General features: G+C 40.3%; 1 protein-coding gene across 3 annotated transcripts in view; it reads right to left on the reverse strand.

The window, feature by feature from the left end:
- Positions 1-26,254, reverse strand: part of spag16 (sperm associated antigen 16) — a 1,014,658-nt gene that overhangs the window by 866,056 nt on the left and 122,348 nt on the right. For all 3 annotated transcript variants that reach the window (XM_072578621.1, XM_072578623.1, XM_072578620.1), the window contains exon 10: positions 17,942-18,075. In XM_072578621.1, the coding sequence (XP_072434722.1) occupies positions 17,942-18,075 (134 nt within the window). The remainder of the gene's footprint in view (positions 1-17,941; positions 18,076-26,254) is intronic.

Genomic DNA, 26,254 nt, shown 5'->3' on the forward strand with positions numbered 1-26,254 from the left:
ACTTCCAGCTTTTGTTTAACAAATCTTCTTCTTGGGAATGTCTGATCTAGTTACTGTCTTATTTGTTTTCAAACTTTAAAGTTATTTTGTTAATGCTCTATGCCGTAACTTTGATGTTGGTTACAATACTGTGATCAAGAACTGTGATTCCTGCCATATTCTTTATCAATAAAAAGTGAACATTCATAATTTTTTGAATGTCACATTGACAACAATCAAACAAAAATAGTGAAAATATGCATTCAGATGTCTCTGAGAACTTTTTTTGCATTATGCAATGCTGGTTGTATCAATCAGCATTTTAAATCAGTGCAACACATAGTATATAAGTTAATAACAGTCATTATGGTTCAAAAGGAATTTGTCTGATGTTAGTCTATATTTGAAAAACTGGCAAAGGTTAAGTACACATTGTATCAGGCTGACATTTGCCAAAGGCTGCAATCAACTTTCTGTTCATTACAGAGTAAACAAATTTTCACTTTATACTTTGAAGTCCGTTAGTGAAGCAGAAAAAAAATGTCCAAAACACAGCCATTAGTAAACTACCCTAAAACGCAGAATATGCCATATATTCTCCATTGCCACTGCTTATAGTTGATGATAAGACTACATGGCACTTATTAGACTGATGCAGACAATGACTTTCCGTGCAATCTAAAAACCCACTATAGTGATCAGTGCTTCAGGCTACATTTTTGAAGACAACATAGATCATATAAAAGAAAATGTAATCTACACTCAGCTCCAGACCTCACTACAGCCTCGCTATAAATGTGAACAGAAGTGCGAAATTCAAGAGCTGAGGTTGCTGTGACTACCTTTGAGATCAAGACAACACTTGACCAAGTGTGAGATAAAGAATCCCGAGGAAGATTGGAGTCAGTCGCAATTCAGGATGGGGAAAGAGGGAACTTCTTTTATAGTCGAGGTTAATCATCTCAACTCCAAGACATAATGGAAGGAGTTCTTAGAAACAGTGTCTTTTGCAAAATCTTCTTCATCTGCCCAATTCTGATGAAAAGTCAAAGATGGAAAACATTAGCTCATGTTCTCACTCCACAAACACCATACCAAGCTTTGGCCAAGTGCTAGAAATGGCATTAGCATTGTTAGATGCTCATTTTTAACTGCACAGTCTTGATGGACTGAAGGGACTTTTTCTGTCCTGAAGATCTCTATGTTTCTATGACCATCACTTTGCTTCAATTGGTAAGTTTCAGGACATTTGGAAAATCTATAGATTCATAATTAAGTTGCTAAAGTTATGTTAATTGTTAATTATTGTTAATCATCACTGTAATTGACAAGCGGCACAGTGGCGCAGTGGTGAGCACTGCTGCCTCACAGCGCCAGAGACCCGAGTTCATTTCCCGCCTCAGGCGACTCTCTGTGTGGAGTTTGCACATTCTCCCAGTGTCTGCATGGGTTTCCTCCGGGTGCTCCGGTTTCCTCCCACAGTCCAAAAATATGCAGGTTAGGTGGAATTGGCCATGCTAAATTGCCCGTAGTGTTAGGTGAAGGGGTAAACGTAGGAGTATGGGTCTTGGTGGTATACGCTTCGGCGGGTCGGTGTGGACTTGTTAGGCCGAAGGGCCTGTTTCCACACTGTAAGTAATCTAATCTAATATTATAATTGACAAACTGTGTCTCCTATGGGAATTTCTCTCACACTGTTGTAGTTGGTTGTAGATGGAGTTAAATTTCTAACACACTTATAATTTTTAAACTTCTTTACTTTTAACAATGCCACCCACTTCCAAACTCATATGGTGTCAACCTTTACAATTCGGCCTATCATCACTCACAGATCAAAATACTTTTTCTCATTATATTCAAGCTCATTCTGTGTTATATAGAGTTTACTGGTACTGAACAGTTAAGAAATAATTTAGAAACAGACACTTGGTACTTATTTTTAATTTTCATTATGTTACACATTATTGTTCAGAAGAGATAAATATTTCTTCTCATTTATTAAAGATACTTGTTTCAATATCACTGTTGGATTTTATAACTTCAAGAATACCTGTGTTGTGAGTTTTTATCCTCTACTTCTACTTTGTCATGACACAAAAATGGCAATATAACTTCAGAATCAGATTTCATGTGACCTTAGAACAATTGATGCAATATGCCCTCAAACATATAGTTTTAGAGCACTTCGGATTTCACACCACATTTCACACAACTCTAAAGTAATGTCAAATCTAAATGTGCTCTCTTGCAATGTACAGAAGCAAGGAGCCTCACACAAAAATAAAGTCACGTTTGTACAGCTCTATCCTCATCTTCAGAATTTAATTCAGACTCGGTCTACAATAGCTTAAGTTTAGCTTAATAGGAGAGGCTACAATACAAAAAGTTTTACACCGAACTGTTTCAACAATATAATTAGTTGTTGTGAATTTCACATTGTAAGAACTGAAATGTACTACATTTTGTGTTCACTGACTGTAAATGGGAAAAATATAGCTCTCGGTAGAAAAATGCTTCAAAAGAACCCTTGCACAGACTACCATTACATAAGTGTAAAGGGCACTCAAGGATGCCCAACAAATACTGGTCTTTCTATGAATGCCCACGTCCAAGAAGTTTTCAGACATTTGAACAATAGTTCTATATACTAACAACAGGTAATTACTGCCTGAAGCTTCAGAAACTGTTTAGTGACAGAGCTAAAGTGGCAATATAAACATCAGCAAATATTACGAAGAACAATATCTAGAAATTACTGTGTTCTCAAATACCAGGTAACAGATGAGTATAAATCTAAGTTCCATAGAGCAGGTAATCAGTCAAATGGGGCAGATTAGGAGTCAAACAGAGTATTTATGAATTGAGGTAAAGGGCATGGCTGAGATATTAAATCAATACTTTGCATCTGTCTTACTAAAAATCAGACACTCCATAGGTCACAGCAAAGAGGAGATTGTTCAGATACTTGACGGGTTAACATTGATATGGAGGTGGTATTGGAAACATTCCTGTACTTAATGCTGACAATAAAACAGACTAGATTGCGACAGAAGAATCATGGATATAGGTGGACAAAAGGCCTGAACCATCCCCATCCACCACCACCCTCCTCCAAACAGCCAAGCTGATTCTTGTGCTGAACAAATTGTCTTTTAATTCCTCTCACTTTCTTCAGGTCAAAGGTGTGGCCATGAAGAACCACATGGACCCCACTTATGCCTGTCTCTTTGTGGGGCATGTGAAACATTCCTTCTTCCAGTCCTACTCTGGTCCCCAACCACAACTCTTTCTCCAGTATATTGATAACATAATCAGTGCTCCTTCCCTCTTTCATCTGGAATTAGAAACGTTTATTGATTTTGTTTCCAATTGCTACCTCGCTCCCTCCTTCACTTGGTCCATTGCTGACTCCACCCTCCCCTTCTTCGACATCACCATTTCCATTTCTGGTGATAGGCTATACTACATTTATACTACAAACCCACCGATTCCCAGTTCCCTTGACTATACATCCTAACTCTCTTCTTCCTGTAAAGACTCTACTTCATTTTCCCAGTTCCTCTGTATCTGTTGCACCCCTTCTGAAGAAGACAACTTCAACAAGGTGGCCTCAAAAATGTCCACTTTCTTCGCCAACTGAGGATTCTCCAGCTCTATGGTTGATGGGTCTTTCACATCAGTCGAACTCATCTCCTGCACTTTGGCCCTCACCTCCTCCCTTTCCTTCCACAATCGCGATAGAATCCTCCTTGTCGTCACTTACCATCCCACCAGTATCCACATCCATAGGGTCATTAGCTGCCATTTCCAGTACCTCTGGCAGGATGCCACCATCAGAAATATCCCCCTTCCCTCCCTTGTCAGCCTCCCACAGGGACCATTTCCTCCAGGACACCATGACCCACTCCTTCTACAATGCCAATACATCTCCCTGCAATTGCATAAAGTATAACACCTACCCATTTACTTCCTTCCTTCTCACCATCCAAGGACCCATATACACCTTCAAGGTGATGTAGCACTTTACTTGCTGTTCACTTAATCTGGTCTACTGTATCCAATGCTTACAAGATGGTTTCCTGTACATTGGGGAAATGAAGCACACACTGGGTGACCATTTTGCAGAAAACTTACGTTCTGTCTGTAAAAATGACTCTGAGCTTTCAGTTATCTGCCACTTCAACACATCATCATGTTCCCTTGTCAACATCTCTGTCTCTGGCTTGCTGCAGTGCTCCAGCAAAGTTTAGTACAAACTGGAAGAACAACACCTCATTTTCAGCTTCGGATGTCTGAAACCTTCTGGACTAAGTTTTGAGTTCAACAATTTAAGGACCTTCTCCCATGTCCTTTCCCAACCCCCACACACCAGGCCTTGTCATCACATAGTCCAATTTATAGAGTAGAGTAGATATCTTGGGGCCGGAATGGTTGTTGGATTTTCCGAGGTTCAGATGTTTCAAAAAGAAAAGGGAGGGAAGTAAAAGAGGTTGGGGAGGACATTGCTAATCAGGGATAGTATAACAGCTGCAAAAAGGGAGGTCATCAAGGAGGGTTTGTCTACTGAGTCATTGTAGATGGAAGTCAGAAACAGGAAAGGAGCAGTCACTTTATTGGGAGTTTTCTACAGACCACCCCCACCCCCCCCCCCCCAAATAGTAACAGGGAGGTGGAGGAGCAGATTAGGAGGCAGATTTTAGAAGGGTGTAGAAGTAACAGAATTGTTCTCATGTGTGTCTTTAACTTCCCTAATATTGATTGGAACTTCCTTGGCATAAATAGTTTGGATGGAAGAGATTCCTGACTCCTGACTCAATATGTAGACTAGAGGTGAGGCCATATCGGATTTGATGCTTGGCACCGAACCAGGTCAGGTGTCAGATCTCTCAGTAAGAGAGCATTTCGGTGATAGTGATCACAACTCCCTGAGCTTTACTATACTCATGGAGAGGGATAGGCGCAGATGGTATGGGAAAGTATTTAATTGGAGGAGGGGGAATTCCAATCTCAGGGAAATGCACCACAGAAATGTGAAGGTGGTTTAGGGAGCATTTGCTCTGAGTGCTGGATAGGTTTGTCCCACTGTGGCAAGGATAGTATAGTAGGGTGAAGGGACCTTGGATGACAAGAGATGTGGAACATCTTGTGAGGAGGAGGAAGGAAATTTAGTTGAGATTGAAGCGGCAAGGATCAGACAGGGATCTAAAGTATTATAAGGCAGCCAGGAAGGAACTGAAGATCTAGAAAGGAGCATGAAAAAGCCTTGGCAGTTAGGATTAAGGAAAACCCCAAGATGTTCTACAGTTATGTGAGGAACAAGAGGACGGCCACAGTGAGGGTAAGACTGATCAGGGGTGGAAGGAACTTGTGCCTGGTGTTGGGGAGGTGTGGGATATCCTTAATGAATACTTTGCTTCAGTATTCACTAGTGAGAGGGACTTTGTCGTTTGTGAGGATAGTGTGAAACAGGTTGATACACTCGAAAAGGTTGATGTTAAAAAGGATGTACTGGAAAGTTTGAAAAACATGAGGACAGATAAGTGCCCTGGGCCAGACAGGATTAACCCAAGGTTAGTACGGGAAGTGAGGAAAGAGATTGCTGCACCTTTGGTGATGATCTTTGCATCCTTACTGTCCACTGGAGTGGTACAAGATGATTGGAGGGTGGCAAATGTCAGTCCCTTGTTCAAGAAAGAGAATAGGGATAACCCTGAGAATTACAGACCAGTCTTACGTCAGTGGTGGGCAAAATATTGGAGCTGATTCTGAGAGACTGGATTTAGGATTATTTAGAAAAGCATAGTTTGATTTGAGATAGTCAGCATGGCGTTGTGAGATGCAAATCATGCCTCACAAGTCTTATTGAATTCTTTGAGGATGTGACAAAACACACTGATGAAGTTAGAGCAGTGGATGTGGTGCACACGTATTTTAGCAAGGCATTTGATAAGAGTCCCCACAGTAGGCTCATTCAGAAAGTAAGCAGGCATGGGATACAGGGAAATCTGGTTGTCTGGATACAGAATTGACTGGCCCATAGAAGAGAGAGGGTAGAAGTTGATGGAAAGTGTTCAGCCTGCAGTTCAGTCATCAGTAGTGTTCCACAGGAATTGGTTCTGGGACTTCTGCTCTTTAATAAATGACTTGGATGAGGAAGTGGATGGGTAGGTTAGTAAATTTGCTGATGATATTAAGGTTGATGGAGTTGTGGATAGTGTGGAGGGCTGTTGTAGGTTGCAACGGGATACTGACAGGATGCTGAGGTGGGCTGAGAAGTGGCAGGTGGAGTTCAACTTGGATAAATGCAAAGTGATTCATTTTGGATGGTCAAATTTGAATGCAGAGTACAGGGTTAAAGGCAGGATTCTTGGCAGTGTGGAGGAACAGAGGGATATTGGGTTCCATGTCCATAGATCCCTCAAAGTTGCCACCTAAGTTGATAGGCTTGTCAAGAAGACGTATGGTGTATTGGCTTTCATTAGCAAGGGGATTGAGATTAAGAGTGGCAAAGGTATGCTGCAGCTCTATAAAACCCTGGTTAGACTACACATGTAATATTGTGGTCTGTGGGTGCCTCATTATATGAAGGATGTGGAGAGGGTGCAGAATAGATTTACCAGGATGCTGCCTGGACTGGAGGGCATGTCTTATGAAGAAAGGTTGAGGGCGCTAGGGCTTTTCTCATTGGAGCGAAGAAGGATGATAGAGAACATGTTTTTAAAAGTGATTGGAGGAAGGTTTGTGGGGCGGGGGGATCGTAAGAGGTAGGTTCTTTACACAGAGAGTGGTGGGTGGTGGAATGCAATGCCAGTAGCAGTAGTAGTGTCATTAGTGACCTTGAAGCAACTCTTGGATAGGCACATGGATGATAGTAAAGTGTAGGTTAGTTTGATCTTAGAATAGGATAAAAGGTCGGCACAATATCGAGGGCCAAAGGGCCTGTACTCTTCAATGTTTTAATATTCTATATAAGTCAGCAAAAATAATCAATCACAGTATGATTAAGATAGATGTGTTTCAGTTGCTTTAGAATCTCAGACTAGTTCATTAATCCCTTTTACCAAACTGTATAGTTCAAAAAACACAATATAAAAGTATCGCTTATCAGTACTTTAAATGAATCATGGGCTGGGGCGGGGGAGGTGTTAAAGGGAACATAGCACATTCACCACCAAGATAACATGACTTGCACACTAATCAACCTGTTCAGATCTTACGGGCAGAGACAGCATAGGTGATTTTCTCGGCATGTTGCAAACCTCAATTTTAGCTTCCTGGGTTGAAAGAGAATCAGACCTAAAAGACTGCCAATCAAAGCTAACTCTGTGGTGGAATCACCAGTGAAAAGGTAAACATTTGTTATCTTTTTGTTGTGGGTGGGGGCTATGGGATGATAGGCATCTGGTGAGTCAGAAGTAAGGAATGGAGGATATCTTCTCGAGGCCAATTCCTTGATCCTATCCATTTCTCCAATATTCCCCAGGTTGAGGTAATTGGAGGTACCACACCACAGTCTGGAGGTATGTTTACCATGTTTCTATTCAGGGATTTCAGCAGCTTTCTCATCAACCCAGAAGGCACATGAACAATGAGGAGATGAGTTGAGGTGTTGAGCTGGCTAATAATTGACTACTTAAAGACCTTAATTTGGAGTTGGTTGAGAAAATTCCCAACTGACATTCTCACACAGAACCTAACTGACAAGGTGGGATGAAGGGGGTGACAATATGTTTCAACAGTCAACTCACTCAATTTCCTCTTTTTGCTATCTCAAGGGAGAGGAAATCTTCACTGATTAAGGCAGTTCAAAGTACTGCAAATTGACTTTGAATCAATGGGGAATACATAGGAGTTTGCCTCATGATCCTGATCAAATGAAGGGCATAAATGCACACATGTGTGCAGAAGTTAATGGTAGTAATTTTCCCTGAATTAGCCAATTAATGGAATAAAGATAGGAGTGTCATCTCTGGAAATAGCAGCAATGTCAGTTGAAGTTTGAGAAAGAAGGTGCTTCTAACTTGCAGCCCACCTGTCCAAGTTTTTAAATCTCTAAATTCAACATTTGAAAAAAAGAGCTGGCGGGGTAGGCCATTCAGTCCCTTGAACATTCAATAAGATCATAACTGATCTGTCTGTAAACTCAGATCCACATTCCCACCTAAATCTGATGACCATTCATTCTCTTTGTTTAACAAGAACCTATCCATTTTCCTGTACTAAAAATACCAAGTACTTTGTTTCCATCATCTTTTCAGGAAGAGAGTTCCAAACACTCATCTTTCTAATAAAAAGGCCTAAAAAGATGAACACTAATTTTTAAACAGCAGCTCTTGCTTCTTAATTTTCCTACAATAGAAAAGTCCTCTCCAAATCTATCCTGCCAAAGCCACTCAGGATCTTACATGTTTCAATCAACTCTTCTAACTGCCAACAGACACAAGCCTCATCTGTCTAATCTTTCTTCAGAAAGGAAACCATTCATTCAGATACTACTTCCTGTGCATTTACATCCTTTCTCAAATAAAGTGGCCAGTTCTGTACACAATATTCCAGGTGTGGTTCTATCAGTGTCTGTCAGTGAAGCATAACATTCTTAATGTTTTATTCAATGCCCCATACAATAAATGATAACAGATTCTGGATTAGTGGTGCTGGAAGAGCACAGCAGTTCAGGCAGCATCCAAGTAGCTTCTTTCCTCATTTAAATTTGATTTTGGAATCCCTATCATTAGAAATCCTGCTGAAAAGAGACCGAAATGTGGGAATTGGATCAGGTTAGTGCAGGTATATTCTTACTGCATTTCTTCTGGATGACTTTTTTTAATAGGTATTTTTATTGAAAATTTAACATATTTTTACAAGTTTACAAATTTAAAAAACCCCAAGTATAAGCATTGATATACAATTAAATCTTAAATAAATAATAACCAAAATTTATCAAACAAAAAAAAATAAATACCGAGAAAAAAAACAAAACTCAACTAACTACTAATCTAACCTACAACTAACCAGATTGTATAATTAAGTCTCTTTTACTATTCAAAGGTGAGAAAAAAGAACAATGGATAACACAGAAATTGGGTAGTGAGATACGTGATCAGAATGTATTAACATCAAATCGTAACAAAACCTGTATTCGTGCGGGATTTCTCTCCTAAGGGTCCCCGGACCAGCCAGGTTCGCCATCTCAGTTAAATAAAAGCCCTTGTTAGGATGGCCGAAATATCTGTATTTATGTAATTTAAGAAGGGCTGCCATATTTTATGGAATAATGCGGTCTTTTGGTGCACCATATTTGTAAGGAAGTCAAGGGGAATACATTCCATGATTAATCTATGCCAATTCGAAAGTCCAGGGAGGTCCTCAGCCACCCAGTTTACCAAAATATTTTTCCTTGCACAGAAAGTGAGAATAGAAAATAATCTCTTCCCGTGCATATCCAGGGAGGGTAAGTTCGAAAAGCCCAAAAGGAAAGATACAGGGTCCACTCTAATTTCCATTCCTAAGATTTCTGTCAGAGCACTTGCTACTTTAGTCCAATATCTACAGATCTTATGACAAGTCCATAGGCAATGTACAAGAGTGCCCACCTCTATTTTACATTTGGGACACATTGGAGATGCTCCTGCCTTAAATTTTGCCAATCGGTCCAGTGCTTTATGGGCCCTATGAAGTATCTTCAACTGAATGGCCTGAGTTCTGTTGCAGATGGTGATTCTTCTGGCATTTTCCAAAATGTCATTCCACGTTTCTATAGAGATTTCCAGTCCCGAATCCTGATCCCATGTTTTAAGCAGATTGTCCATATCTCACGATACTTCATCATGTAGTAAATGATAAATAGTGCTGATAGAAGATACCCCCATTGGTCATAGCACTCTACGTTCTCTATCTGATTTATAAAGACTATCTAATAACGTAGTCTTCTTCTGTATGTAGTCTCGAATTTGGAAGTATCGAAAGAGGTCCCATTAGATAATCCGAATTTCTGACGCAGCTGTTCAAAAGACATCAGGACCCCTTCTTTAAACAGATCCCCTAAACATGAGATACCCCTGGATCTCCAGAGTTTGAAAGTGACATCTGTAAGCCCCGGTTGAAATCCCCATGCTCTGTGAGTTGCCCTCATTTTGCTGCATTATATTTCAAGCTTTAATTGTGTTTAGTATTATAGGGTTTTTACATTGATCCATAATGATTTTCCTCTTGTCTGAAAATAAAAGTTAATAAGTGGGCATTTTACTTGAGAAGCCTCGATGTCCAGCCAGATTGATTGCAAGTCAGACAAGACCCAATCGGCTATGTAACTTAATAGGGAACTTAACTGATATTTCCTAAAATCTGGAAATCTAATCCTCCCCTTGCACGTGGAAGCTGTAGCTTCTTCAGCTTAATGGAGGGCCGTCTATGGTTCCAAATAAAGGAACCCCAACCAGCCATATAATTTACGTAGTGCCAGCCTCGGCAGCATCACTGGAAGCATTCTCATAGGGTATAGGAGATGGGGCAGGACATTCATTTTAATTAGTGCTATTCTACCTAGCCAGGAAATTGGAAGGTCTCCCCATCGCTGGATGTCCTGCCTTATCCTTTCCAGTAAATGCACAAAGTTAGCCTTGTATAGCTGACCAAATACTGGGGTAATAAAAATGCCTAAATATAAGAAACTATCCAGAGACCACCGTAAGGGAAAGTGGGATCCGACCAACTAGTGGGATATACTAGCAAGGCCGCCCATTGGCATAGCCTCCGAATTTGAGAAATTAATTTTATAGCCTGAAAATACACTAAATGTATTAATAACTTGGATTAAGTGAGGCACGGACGTCAGAGGATTACTGAGAAATAGAAGAACATCATCTGCATAAAGGGTAATTTTATGTTTACCTGTACCAATCCTTGGGGCCGTTATATTAGGGTCAGCCCATATAGCTTCTGCTGGTGGCTCAATTATTAGCGTAAACAGCAATGGCGAAAGAGGGCATCCCTGATGCAGCCCCTATCCACACTGAAGCTGTCTGAGCCTAATCCATTGGTAGTCACAACTGCTTTGGAATCACTATACAGTGTTGAGATCCATTTGGTAAACACCTTTCCAACGCCAAACCTTTCCAAAGTGTAAAACAAATATGACCATTCAACCCTGTCGAATGCCTTTTCCGCGTCTAATGAGACTACTACTCCTGGTATCTTTCCCTGATGGCAGGCTTGAATCACATTCAAACATTATTGGATGATCTACGGCCCTTAATAAACCCCGTCTGATCCTCCTTTGTATGTGGCAATACCCCTTCTATACTCAATTGCTAACGTTTTAGAGAGGATTTTAAAATCTACATTTAGCAAGGATATTAGTCTGCATGACGTGCAATCTTCTGGGTCCTTTCCTTTTTTGAGAATAAGAGAGATATTCGCCTCTTTCAGCGAAGGCGGGAGACAGCCCTGACTGTATAAGTAGTTATACATGTCCATAAGTGGATCAGCCAATATTCCTGTAAATTCTTCACAGAATTCAACTTGAAAGCCATCTGGGCCGGGCGCCTTACCACTCTGAAGTTGCCTGATTGTGTTAAGTATTTCTTGGATTGTTAGGGGAACATTCAAGACCGATACCTGTTCTGGAGTTAGGTTTGGAAAGGTCAGATTTTTAAAAAATGACTGCATCCTCCTAGTCCTGTCTTCGCAATCCTACAATTTATATAAATCAGAATAAAATTTTCTAAAGATTGCGTTAATCCTTTTATGATCATGAGTCAGAATACCCGTACTTTCCTTGATAGACTTGATAGTTTAAGGGGCCTTCTTTTTCTTTGCAAGAAATGCTAAGTATCTACCAGGTTTATCACCAAATTCATTTAACCTTTGTTTTGCAAATAATATTTCCCTCTTAGCCGTTTGGGTAAGCGTGGTGTTTAGAGCTGTCCTACGGGCCGTAATCCTTTGTAATTTGATAATAGAAGGTCTATCAGCGTATGCTGTTTCAGCCGCTTTTAAGCAAGCTTCGAGCAGACGCTGTTGTTCTCCCTTTAATTTTTTCTGGGTCGCTGAGTATGAGATTATCAAACCTTGCACATAGGCTTTGATGGTCTCCCACATTATTGATGGGTTGCTAGCTGTACCTGAATTAATTTCTAAAAAAGTTTTAAATTCTTGAGAGAAGTACTTTACAACTTTACTATCTTTCATCAGAAAGGGGTCCATACGCCAATGCTGGGGGAGATGTCTCATTGTTCCTCGCCTTGATTTCCATATATACAGCAGCGTGATCGGAAATTGCTATACTGCCTATTTTACAGGATGATATGGAATTTTTAAAAATCGAGGGGGCAAAAAATATATCGATTCTGGTATGACATTTATGTGGATTGGAGTAAAAAGAAAAATCTCTGCCCTGTGGATGAAGGCATCTCCATACATCTACTAGTCATAATTCTTTGTTCAAATCCATCAATTGTCTAGATCTGGGAGATACTCCAGCAGTACTCTTGGGAATCCTATCTATTTCCGGATCCATAATACAATTAAAATCTCCCCCTACAATTGTATGACGAGCACCGAGAGCCATCAATTTTGAGAAGGCTTCTGTTATAAATCTAAAAGTATGTGCCGGGGGGCAATACAAATTTAAGATCCCATATTCCTCTCCATTTATAAGGGCTTTAATCAGAATACATCATCCAAATTCGTCTTTTTCTGATTTAGGATTTTGAAAGGGAAATTCTTCTGAATAAGAACAACAACTCCCCTGCTTTTTGAGCTAAAGGAAGTAAAAAAGGCCTGATCAAATCCACCCTGTCGTAATTTCAAGTGTTCTTTATCCAATAAGTGTGTCTCCTGTAGGAGAGCTATACCACCGCTTTCTTTCTTGAGGTTTGATAATATTTTCTTCCTTTTGACTGGTGAATTACTCCCCTTGACATTCCAGTTGCACCACTTAACCGACTGATCATCCGTGCAAATCCGAGACCCCTCGACAGGGGAAACCCTATCCAGAACCTCCCGAGCAGAGAGCATATAAAATTCACAAAAATAAAGGCTCTTTAATACACTCACATCAATATAATAAAAAACTATTTCTAAATAAAAAAATATAAAACATATTTAAATGGAGATTTTCCTCCTTGTTCCCAGGGGGTATCACTTCCTTTCCAAAAGTCCATCGTATACTCTCCCAACCAGTGCCCCACCCTTAACCCAGGTGCTCCTCAATAGGATGAAGAAAATTCAAATATGCTAAAGAGCTAGAGTTAACAGTGAGCACCCTACCCACACCAACACTGGGATATTTTTGGTAACGTCAATACCATGTATAAACATATAAACTATAAAATTACAGCCTCAACAAGTAATAATAAAATATAATAATACAAAATAACAGGAGAAAACAACCCCATTCCTAAAGACAGAGATAAAATAGGATAACGTAACCGCCTCCCCCCACCAACATTAACTAGATGCCCCCCCCCGGCCTATATCAATATATATATCTATAGAATTAAAAAAAAACAGGGGGAGAAAATCGCTTAGTAGAGAACAAATAAATAAATCCCTCTCCCCATCCCCCAAGGTAATATTAAACAGTCAGGTAAAAATAAGGATTAATATATTAAAAAAGGGGGTATGTAAACCGGAGTGGGGGAAAGCAAAACAACATCAATTAACTCTTACACTTTATCTAAGAGAGTCCAAAAATTCCTTGGCCTTTTCCGGCGATCCCAATTTATACACGAACCCTTCATGGTTAAAGCATAGCGTCGCTGGGTAGCACAAGGAGTACTGAATATTTAAGTCCCTGAAACGCTTATTCGTTTCATCAAACGCCTTCCTCTTTCGGACCAGAGCTGGGGAAAAGTCCTGGAATAACATGATCTTGGATCCTTCATAAATCATAGCTTGGGGATCTTTCCCAAGATTTCTGGAAGCTTCTAAGAGCATCTGCCTCTCCTTATAGCTCTGCAGCCAGAACAGGACTGGGCGGGGGCGCTGGTTCGAGCCGGGCCTGCGTATTGCAACCTGGTAGGCCCATTCCACCCTTGTGGTAAAAACAATGACTGCAGATGCTGGAAACCAGATTCTGGATTAGTGGTGCTGGAAGAGCACAGCAGTTCAGGCAGCATCCAAGTAGCTTCGAAATCAACGTTTCGGTTTGCCCGAAACGTCGATTTCGAAGCTACTTGGATGCTGCCTGAACTGCTGTGCTCTTCCAGCACCACTAATCCAGAATCCATTCCACCCTTACCTGGCCTGATCCAGTCTCCAGATTTAAAAGCTGGGGAAGCCACTGTTCAAAGAACACAGTAAGCTGGCCTTCCTCTTCCCGTTCAGAAAGGCCCAGCAAATGAATATTTTTTCGACGATCTTGGGAATCGAGGTCATCAATGTGATTCTCTAAGGTCCGGACTCTGCTGTAGTCTCGGAGGTCGCGGCCTTTAGCTCCGCCCGTCTGACTTGGCGCTCGATTTCCTTGATGTCTCGGTCATGCTTTTGCAGCGCGGCTGAGTGTGAGTCCCATCAGGTCCGGGACTCTTCAACGAAGGTGTCGATCTTCACATCGAGTTTGGAGATCATTTCCGCAAGGCTCGCCACCGTAGCTAAGTCCCCCGGTGTGGCTGCGGACGCCTCTGCTGCAGCTGGAGATGGTGGGGGAGGGGTTCCTGCCTGCTGAGAGCTGCGGGCTCCCTTCCCTTTAGTCATTTTTACTGGAGATTAATTTGTTTAAATTCAATACTAAGCAACTAATTACATTAAGTAAAAACTATTTTAAATGATTTGGTGAGTGTGGTGGGGGCGGGTGACCCACTTTGCCCAAGTCTTGGGAGGTGCACTATCGACTCAGACTTGCTGGGTCACCGCCATCTTGGATCCCCTCTCTTCTGGATGACTTATGCATCCCTTTGGAGGGTTTATGTACCCCTGTAGTTATAGTAAATTTGTAATTACTGCCAAGACCTGAGAAGGCTTTAAATGTCAGACGTTTCTTCTTACTAAAAGAAGTAAGTGGAAAGGTCTGCTGGTCTTTTACGATAACTTTTTTCTGATTCCGCCCACAGATTATGGTATTAAGATATAAGGAAGACCTTCAGGCTTTTGAAGGGCGCATTGTGCTTCATCTAAGGGATGAAGCTCCCTTAGCTCCTTCTCACAGAAAGGTTGCAGCAGCATTTCATCATGAGCGCCCAAAACCCAGAGGAAGAGCAGATGCCAGCAATAAGTGGCTGTGAGCCAAGTTTCAAAAAGGATAAAGGGCAATGCGAGGAAAGGGAGGCACGTTCTTGTGTACAGACTCTACAGACTCAGGACATCCTACTTTAAGCTCATGAATAACCAATGGCAGAGCAGACTTGAACTAAACCTTGAGGTTGCCACGGACATCAGTTGCACAGTCTAGCAATAACTGGAGCCACAGTACACTAATCCCTGTGCCCTGTTATCTTTACAATCTAAATATCTGTACCTCAGGCATTTCCCACAGCTCATCAGGCATGCCAGCTGACAGTTCTTGTGCCAGTTCTTCCAGTCATCAGCACATAGCCATCACATGCAGTAATAAATATCCTCAGATTGGGGAGCACACTTGTTTCCCTTTGAATTTAACCTTTATACACAGAGAGACATGGCCTTTGTCCAAATTCCATGCTTCCTTCAGGTGCAGGGTGTCACTGATTGCACCCAAGTACTCATGCTTCAAATGCACCCAGATGCAATCAGGGCCCTAGTCAGACTGTGGACACATTTCTCAACTGAAAGTCTTTTCACTCAATGTGTAGGTGTTTGTGAACCTAATAAAGTCTTCTGTACACAACTGAAAGAGGATTTTGCAACCTCACAAACAACTTCAACCATCAATGCAGATCCAAGTTAGCTTTTAGAAGAGACTGTTAACCATTAAGATCTTGATTGATTACAGATATCCTTTAGAGAGCCATCATTTGAGGCAGAGAACATCAACAATACAAGCCATTGTTGTCGCCAGGATTGTGATGAAGCAGTCATTGACATTAAAGGTAAGATTCAGGTGCCTAAGTTGCTAAGATGGTGCCTTCCAATATGATCCAGCAGGGGCTCTCAAATAGCTGTTGTCTACTCTACAATATAACCCAGCAGAAGCTGAGAAGAAAATGAGGAAAATGTCATGAGCAGAGATCTTACCACTGAAGAAGAAATTATGAGAAAAGGATGGAAGCCTCTGTTTATTCGTCAAATGTCAAAACAGTTATGGAGGAACCTATCAATTACAGAGCACAAGGAGGCATGGTCGTGCACACAGACCTAACATTGTGCAAGAGAGGTTCTTGACAGAAAGAAAATTTCACAAAGTCTTCTTATGTTCCACAGTAAGCCACGTAATAATCACTGTACATTTACGTTGCAGTTACTCAATGGACTGCTCATTCCCAGTAAGAGTAATTGAATATCAGTAAGTTTGACTCAGTCACATGTGGTCACTCCCGTCTCCATCATAAGCATGGGTCTCTTCAAATTTCAAATACATGCAAGACTAACTCTGTCCTAACATGCTATTGTTTGTGAGATGTCCATGCTGTTAACTTCGCCATAATAAATCCTAGTCCCAAATTCACGCAAGGACAGAAGTCAAAAATTAAAACCATATACATACTGTTTCAAGTGTATATTCTAGCACACTTGCTAATATGGAATCTTGTGTATATCGCTGACACAACTTTGCCATAGCTGCTCCTTGAAAGAACTTTCACCACATTCATTCTGCTCAATGGACATGTTTAGGATTAGGGTTCTGCATACATCATTTCTAATTTCCATTTTGCTCTGCAAACTGAAGAAAATACATCCTGTGACATCAGGGATGTCAATGAGGCCACTTTGCAGCCATAGCAAGCAAGCAAGACTACTTGGATGAAACGGGGCCTATAAAGATAAAATACTCACAATTAGGCAACCGTGAAACACTGCCATGCTAATATATTTCTTACATCGAGTACTCATGCTTCAGATGCACTTGCTGACCAGCATCTGGTCATATAGCTTCCTAATGAAACTGCATTAAAGGGATTCCTGCATGGAAAAGGAAGATGTAATGACCATTTCATTATTGTGGAGCCTTTCACTTCTAGACTCTTAGATGACATAGAAGTGAATGAAGAATCTTTGACCAATGTTGGTGCTCGTGCAAACACACCTGGAGTACTGTGTGCAGTCTTGTCTCCTTACCAAAGTAAACAGTGCCACATTTATTTAAATATTTATCTCAGTTAGATTCATCCGTTGTTCCATAGAACTCTAAGCAACAAGATTGCTCATCCTGAACATTAATCAGATCACACATGTGTACATGTACAGCACAACCTCGGTTACCTGAACATCAATTATCCAAATTTCAGATTATCCGAACCAGGTCTCAAGGTCCCGTAAAAACTTCATCCATTATCTGAACAATCAGTTATCCGAACAAAATACTCCCTGCCCATCTTGTTCGGATAATTAAGGTTGTTCTGTCATACACTAATGATCTCTGCTTTTGTTTCTACAAGACTAAAAGCAAAGATTTTTGAGGGAGCTTGCAATTTTACATAGGAATATAGAGGTTTAAATGAGAAGCTTGTGCCATGAACACAAATTGCAGTTGTATTAGATAACAAACATGAAGTGGACTGCCATAAACCACTTATGAAAAGATGAGTTTCAAAAGGCATTCTGAGATACAGGAAGAGTATTCCTGTCTGCTAATAACTTATTCGTGCTCATTTCCCTGGATCCATATCCTCTCTATTAGCAAACTTCATGTAAATGTCGACTGAACTTCTGTCATTTCAAAACTAGCAAAGTACGGTTGTCACCTGCAGTTCGACTGGAAAAAGTGGAATGAGAACAATTTCTGAAAATGGATTTGCTTTGCACTCACTTTGAAAATCCCTTCTCAATTCAAACTCTCGATTTTTTTTTGGTGAAAATTACTCAATATACAAATAATGTTACTTACCAGCTCACTGCTAGCTCATGTACTTTCAGTGTCTTTGTTAGTTTGCATCCACCTGATCTAAGTAAATTACTGGGAGAGCCTTTCATCTGAGCAAGATATGGGTTCACTCTTGTGTCGACTGGAAATTCAGAATCCTATCAATAATAAGGGAAGAAAATCATTTTCTGACTCTTTAGAATTATTGGGCAGTCAGATCCACTAATTATTTATTTCGTCCTTAAAGAAAATCAAACTTAAAAATAATTGCTGAAAGTTGTCATGTGAATACTTAACTTTTAACAGTGTATAAATAAAAACAAGATTTTCACAATTTTCTATGGCTACAAATGTACATACAATTTTATTGAATGCAGTCCTGAGAACAGCCAACTCATTTTTGCATTTTCATTTAAAAGTCACCTTATCAGTTTGTGATTTGTCATGAGTACACTACTAACAGCAGTCAAAAGCAAAGGTTACACATTAACTTGCATCAAAGTAAAGAAAAATGACTGACTAAAACTATCTATTCATCAGAGTCCTCTGCAAATACAAACAAAACATTCATTGAGCTTTTGACCACATCTCTAGCATTGTTCCTGTTTTCAATTAGAAAGTCCAGAATGCTTTCATCTTTGAGCTCGGAGTAGAGAAAAAATGAATCTGCAAATTGATTTCTATAATCCTACATTTTAAAAATTGTGAATGATTAATTGTATGTAAAAATATCATTTTATCTTTCTCCCTTGACGTAACTCTTCTGTATACACTTTATCCAATACCCTCATTGAAATGCAAGATGTGATGATGAAATTCAACTTGCACCAAAAACAAATGGAAAATATTTAGAGCAGACAATACATGCACTGCATGATGCTGATTAGAGATACTAGAGAAATTGGTGCATGTAGATAAAATGAATTAGCATTTTCAGCTGCCAATGCACACACAGTCAAAGTCATTCTACCCCAATACACACAATTTCTCACCACGTGGACAACCAGTCAAGTGGAGAGTATTCCATCATACTTCTGACTTGCACCTTATTAATGTGGGACAAACACTGGGACAACAGAGGCGAGTTACTTCCTACAGTATTCTTCACCTCTGGCTTACATTTGTAACAACCTATTTATGTAAATATTTATGTTTAAAGAAAATACCATAAGACCATAAGACATAGGAGTAGAAATTAGGCCATTCAGCCCATCTACTCTGCTCCATCATTCAATCATGGCTGATAGGTTTCTCAAACCCTTTTTCTCGCTTTGTCCCGGTAATCTTGGATCCACTTGGCAATCAAGAGCTTATCTATCGCTGTCTCAATGAACTGGCCTCCACAGCCTTCTGTGGCAATGAATTCCACACATTCACCAATATCCAGCTGAAGAAGTTTCTCCTTATCTCCATTCTAAAACTCTTCCCTCCACTCTAAGGTTCTGCTGTCGGGTCCTCGTTTCTCCTGTCACTGGAAACATCTTCCCAATTCCACGCTGTACAGCCCATTCAGTGTACTGAAAGTCTCATTCAGAGCCCCCCTCAACCTTCTAAACTCCATCGAGTATAGTCCCAGAGTCCTCAAAAAGTCCTCATATGTTAAGCCTTTCATTCCTGGGATCATTCTGGTGAACCTCCTCCGGATCGGTTGTAGGGCCAATACATCTTTCCTGAGGTATGGGGCCCAAAATTGCTCACAATGTGGTCTGACCAAATAAATAACAGTTAAAACTAACTGTTAAATATTGTCATATGAATAGTTAACTTATAACGGTATATTAAATACTAATAAAAAAAAGATTTTCATAATTCTCTTGTAACTTGTAGCAAAATTTATACAGCTGATCCAGTTCAGTTTCTGATCAATGGTAATCCCCATAACATTGATAGTGAGGCACTCAGTGGTGGTAATGCCATTGAATGTAGTGGGGTAATAGTTAGATTCTGTCCTAGTGCAGATAGTCACTGCTTGGCATTTGTGTGGTGTGAATGCAGTTTATTCAGACATGGAATTCTTCAATATCTGAGGAATCACAAATGGTACTGAATATTGTGCAAGCATGAGTGAAAATCCCTTCTTCTGATGATTTGATGTTGGAAAGAACATTGATGAAGCAGCTGAAGATGGCTGTGCCTAGGACACTACCCTGAGAAAATCCTGCAGTAATGTCCTCCAATGAGATAACTGACCTCCATGAACCTGAACCATCTTCTGTTCCGCTAGGTTTGATTCCAACCATGAATGTCACAGGTGGCCTATTAGGAGATCAGTAAATGGAGATTTGAAAATAACTTTTCTTCTCAATGTTGGGTTCTGATTCTATTGTAAAATTTTACCCACTTTGACTAGGCTGGAGAAGGCGTTTCAGAAGGTAGTTCGTGATATTAACCTCTCATTCTCTTCACTGAAAATGCTAGGCATCTCTGAAAATGCCTCCACATCAATTTTGAGATGCCTGTTAATTTGCACAATTGCTAAGGCAGGGCAGTATTGCACATGGTGAATTGGCCATTTGGAAAGCTAGTAAAGATCTGATGGGCCAAAAAGTCATAACAAGTCTGCAATCTGTAAAAAAGCTTTGTAATCTGACTGCACATTTCAGCAGAGATCAACTTCAGGTAAGGCTAAAATCAGTTAAAGCTAGCCCACAATATTTAAAGCTTGCAACCAATCACTTTCAGCAGAATGTAGTCTCACTAATGAATCTACTCATTAAGAGAACAGAAGCAAGAGGAGGAGTGAATTATGATGCAACAGAAGACACTTTGCTCCACAGTTCTCTGATAAGGGCACAACATGCAAGTTTGGGGACACAGGTACTGGATCATCAGCTCGGTGGAGAGCATGGTCATGTAACAAGTTCTGTTGTAGACTCAAATGATCACATCTGTGGGATAACCAAGAGAAAAAGTATGATTACTATGAAGAATACCAAGTGGATTTGCAGGCCTGGTTCCATTGTGACAATATCAAGGAACATGGAGGAGACTTGGAGCTCATCCTTCCCAGTATGAAGTGGTGGCTGAACCCATAAGTCCACTTGTGGGTCCAACCATAATGTCTGATGGTTGATGATTCAATTTCCTTTGCAACACAAGCAAAAGTCAATCAACAGCTAAATGCTGCAGTGGAAGCTCAGAATCCCACAATGCAAGATTAGTATCTCTGAAGCTCAGACTTCTCACATGGAAGCTAAGCTTGCTGCCATTTAAACTCAGGTTACTGCTGCCAGAAAGATTGTGGTACAGTTCAGATCCAGATTTTTGATTACCTCAGTTGCTCAAGGTCATCCTGCAGTCAGGCAACAGAAGCAGGAAGGGCGGAGGAAATGCAAAAGGGACTAACTGATGTCTGTCTATTGTAGGGCATGGTTTGATCGATAAAAGTTCTTTGGAATGTTCATTTTGTGTAGGTTATGATTTTTCTATTTTAACTGAGCAGATACCGTGTTCATCTGTAACAGGGAATGACAAGATGTGGGACTGTTGGCAAACAGGGAATGGGAATACATTTATAGGTAAGACATATGAATTAGGCAATTTTGAACAGAGAAAGAGGCTTTATTAGTTCCTCTATTCTTTCTCTTCCTCCTCCATTCTTTAGATAGCCAATGTATATCAGATGGCAACAGATTTTTCCATATGATGGCAAAATTATACATTGGACATTAATCATAAATTTCAGTGCATGCACTATTGAAAGCTGTTGACCAGTCCAGGCAGCTCAAGCACTGATTTAACACCCTAATGACCTTGTCCATCACATTTTATGTGGAAAAATAGCTTTCCCTGTGTGCACATTACACACAAGTATGGGCTGCACACTGAAACCACATGCCACATTGTCGAAGGATCGTCTTTGTCATCCAGTAGGAAAGCTCTGGCTTGCTATGGTGATCGAAAAGATGATGATACGATGGACTATGACAGAATGAAGCTGCTATGACTGCTGCTAGAATACCAAACATTGTGGGTGGCATGGTGGCACAGTGGCACAGTGGTTAGCACTGCTGCCTCACAGCACCTGAGACCCAGGTTCAATTCCTGCCTCAGGCAACTGACTGTGTGGAGTTTGCACATTCTCCCCGTGTCTGCGTGGGTTTCCTCCGGGTGCTCTGGTTTCCTCCCACAGTCCAAAGATGTGCAGGTCAGGTGAATTGGCCATGCTAAATTGCCCGTAGTGTTAGGTAAGGGGTATGGGTGGGTTGCGCTTCGGTGGGTTGGTGTGGACTTGTTGGGCCGAAGGGCCTGTTTCCACACTGTAATCTAATCTATATTGCCCAGAATGATACCCCATATGGTGGCACACTAACTGGAACTTGCAGGAATGGAAACCCTTTTAGTTGCAATACAGCTCAGAGTTGACATTCAGCAAAGCGACATCCAAGTACTTAACAGCACACTGCAAAATGGAAAACTCTCTGATCCTTCTGAAGCTATACATTCACTCCACTTGCCCCTTTCTTTCAAGAGAGAACGAATCAGTGAGCGATCTCATTTGTGCAACGTTGGGCAGCAAACAGAAAAATGTTGACTTGCTCAAATCAAGAAGGAGCTGAATGCATAAAAAATATCCACAGTTATCTTCATAGCCACTCAAAATTCAATTCATGCCCTGCTTTGATATTTCATTTTATTGCTGTAGCAAGTGCCAACTTCAATTAGTACCTCCTTAGTGAATCACAGATGTCTGTGACAACTGTGCCTTGCTAAGATTCAGGTTAAGAGAAATGTTCCTCAATCATCCTGGAAAGATATGGTTTCCTGCCGAAAGCACACTTTTTTCCTTTCCCCTTCTAGCTGTTACCCCCGTCATCCAGAACATAAGATGATTATAAATAGCAGCAGGAGTGTGCCATTCAGTCCATCAGCCCTGTATAATCCGAGGCTCACTTGATTGTGACTTCACTCCAATTATTATTTAAGAAGAAACTTCAAAAAGGTACAGCACTGAGTTCTGGGTTTTATTGCACAGGAAACACAAAAAGTCAACATGCAAGTGCCGCAGTAATTAAAAACACAGATATAATTTTGGCCTTCACTTTGGGATGTTGGAGTCTGAAAAAACAGGGAAGTCTTGTTACAGCAATACAGAGTGTTGGTGAGGTCACACTTGACTACTACGCACAATTATAGTCTCATTATTTAAGAAAGAATATCTTGGGAATTGAAGCAGTTCAAAAGATACTCACTAGGCTAATTCTTGGGATAAACGTGTTGGCTCATTAAGAACAACTAAGCAAATTAAGCCTTTACTCAGAGTTTAGAAAAATGATGGGTGATTGTATTGGAATGCCCAAGACTTTGGATGGGGCTTGACAAGGTAGATGTTGAGATGTTTCCACAAATAAGGAATCTCAAATTGGTTGATGTAACTACAGAAAAAGAAGTTGCTCATTTAAAACTGAAATGCAAAAGAATTTATTTTCCCAGAGGAAAGTGAAGGTTTGGAATTCTCTACCCCAGAGAGTAGTGTTGGCTAAATTACTGAAAGTATTTAAAGTAGAGGTAGAGATATTTTTGAAATATTGGGTTGGGCTGGCAAGAAAACTTAAGGCCTGGAGCAGATCAGTCATGCTGTTACTGAATGACGGAGCAGGTTTGAGGGGCTAAATACAAGTTTTCAGAGTTGTGGAGACTTCACAGTGTATCCAAAATGATGTAAAAATCCCAGATTCAGAGCACTTCCTAGCAGAGACTACTTTGGCAAGGGGCAGAAAGGAAGAATGGCAGAGGGAGGTGACTCCCACAAAATGTCAAACTTTAGATGAATATTGTTAATTGTGTACCACCAAAGCCCCTGGACAGTGAAAGGTATGCTAGCTCAAAGCATTTTGGCTAAATCTAGAAAATACCTCAGGGCAATACTGTAAAAGAGGCCAGGAAGCTGATGGAGAGAACAAAATGTCATCTGATCCAAAAATGTGACCAGTATAATTCTGGTATTGTCAGCTGAAGGACATCATACCCAAAGACTGCAAATGTTATATGCCTGAGAAACCAGTTGAAAACACTGCGAAAATGACATGAATATTCTGCAATTTTGGAGTTAAAGGCTTCAAGGTAATTTACAATCTAATAAACAAAACATTGTTGTTGTATTGTCTAGGTGAAACCAACAAGGACATTAAAGAATAGGATGTTCCGATTTGAAAAAATACATGTAATGCCTAGCAGATGATGTCATGGCATTGTATTTAGTAAAAATGGACAGCAAAACATTTTGGCACTGTATCCAATTTGGAGGGTGGAATGGGTGCCATTACTCTCAGTATCTTTCTTTGAAGGAGGGGTCAACTGGTAATGAAAAAAGGCAAAAATGTCATCTCAAAGACTTTGGTGGAGCAAGTTGATTTTAGCATGTGAATCAAAATGCAATATAAAAAATAATTGTGGCTCAAAGTATGATAGGCGGTAATCTATCAGGATTCAGAATAAACAGACAAATGTTGCTTTGGTTGCTAAGTAGTGGGAACCATTTTCTCTGTCAACATTATTAGTCTGAAGAAAGTCTCTTCTTCTGAGGGTCACTGCAGGACTTCTCTACTTTTTGGCAATTGCTCATAATTGGGAATAAGCATACCATGGGATTTTCTGGATCATCATTTTGAAAGGAGTAACAGCAACAAAGATCATTTGAAATTGAGGATAATCTGCACAATGAATGGAACACTTTTTGCTGTGAATATTCACTTTATGCCAAAAGAATCAAAACTATTCTTGGAGAAATGTAGTTTCTTCATTGAACTTTAACTTGATAATGGTCTCTTTTATAGTATTGCCCTGAAGTATTTTCTAGATTCAGGTTAATGCTGAGGTAAAATGATAAATCAGCATCTGACTAAAGAATTACAAGTGATGCAGCCAAAAATAAAATGGAAACATGAAATGGTAAAAATGGCCAAACAAGTCACAAACAATAATAAACGCATGTCCAGTTACCTTAATGTTTAGATATGAACTGCACCTAATGCTATCAAAACTACAACCTTTTTTCCATTCAGTTGTGTGATGTGGGCATTGCTGGTTGGCCGACATTTATTGCCCCATCCCTCGTGGCCCTTGAGAAGGTGATGGTGAGCTGTCTCTTCAGCTGCTGCAGTCCATGCTGCAAGTTGGCCCACAATGCTGTCAGGGAGGGAATTCTGGGATTTTGACCCAGCAACAGAGAAGGGATGGTAATATGTTTCCAAGTTTAGATGGTGAACAGCGTGGATGGGGAACTTACAGGTGGTGACATTCCCATGTACTTTCTGCCTTTGTCCTTCCAAATGGAAGCAGTTGTAGGTTTTGAAGGTGGCGAATAAGGGTTAAATATCTTCAGTGGATCTTGTACATTTATTGCTGCTACTGAGCAACGGTAGTGAAGGGATTGGTGTCAGTCAAGCAGGCTGCCTTATTCTGAATGGTGTCAACCTTCTGTTGGAATTACACACATCCAGTCAAGTGGGGAGTATTCCATCACACTCTAGACTTGCACGTTATGGATGATGGACAAGCTTTGGGGAGTCAGGAGGCTTGGGCAGGCTTTTGAAGTCAGTGTTATGAATAAAGTGAAAAAGATCAGGACTCAAAACAGAAGGTTGAAGGGAAGGTACTTGGAGATAGGCATATCCAGTAGTTACCAGAACAGGTAAGACTGGCAATCAGATTTTACTGAAGGCATTAAAAACAGATCAAGAGGAAAAGTACAAGATTTGAAAGGAAAAAAAAGTTAAAGGAGTCAAGAGATGAAGAATCTCACTGCATTTGAATAATTGTCTTTGCTGCTAATGGAGTTTCTGATGACCAAGCGAAGCATAAAAAGAGGAAGGATGGAGAACATGCTACAATACGATGACATGAAAAGATCAAAAAGTTTCACTTTTGTACTATGGTTTGTTGTATAAATGTTAGAATACACAAAAAACAACTTATCTGCTCCTTTCAAAAGCATCTGATTACTCCAGATGTACCAATAAACTACAAAGTCTTTTGTGCATCAATTTAGGATTCCACGGTTTACGAATAAATACTGAAATCATGAAAACAGGGCATTTGACTCCAAACTTCATTGCAGCCATGGTACAAACATAGATTAAAAAGCTGAATTCCAGAGGTAAGTTTGAATGATAGAATGTCAGAGAGGTTGTCAACTGATTGGAATCCTGGATAGTATAAAAGAAAATGGGGCCAGTGAAGGGCAATTATCCCACCCCAGGACATTGTTGCAGGAGTTCCTCAAAAGTAGTGGTTTCAGCCCAAACATCTTCAATCACTTCAAAGATAAACCCTCATATACAAGATTGGGCATGTTCGCTGATGATTGCAATTTTTAGTACACTACTCAACTTTTCA

This window comes from Chiloscyllium punctatum, chromosome 10, assembly GCF_047496795.1.
Source record: "Chiloscyllium punctatum isolate Juve2018m chromosome 10, sChiPun1.3, whole genome shotgun sequence".
Lineage (NCBI taxonomy): Eukaryota > Metazoa > Chordata > Chondrichthyes > Orectolobiformes > Hemiscylliidae > Chiloscyllium > Chiloscyllium punctatum.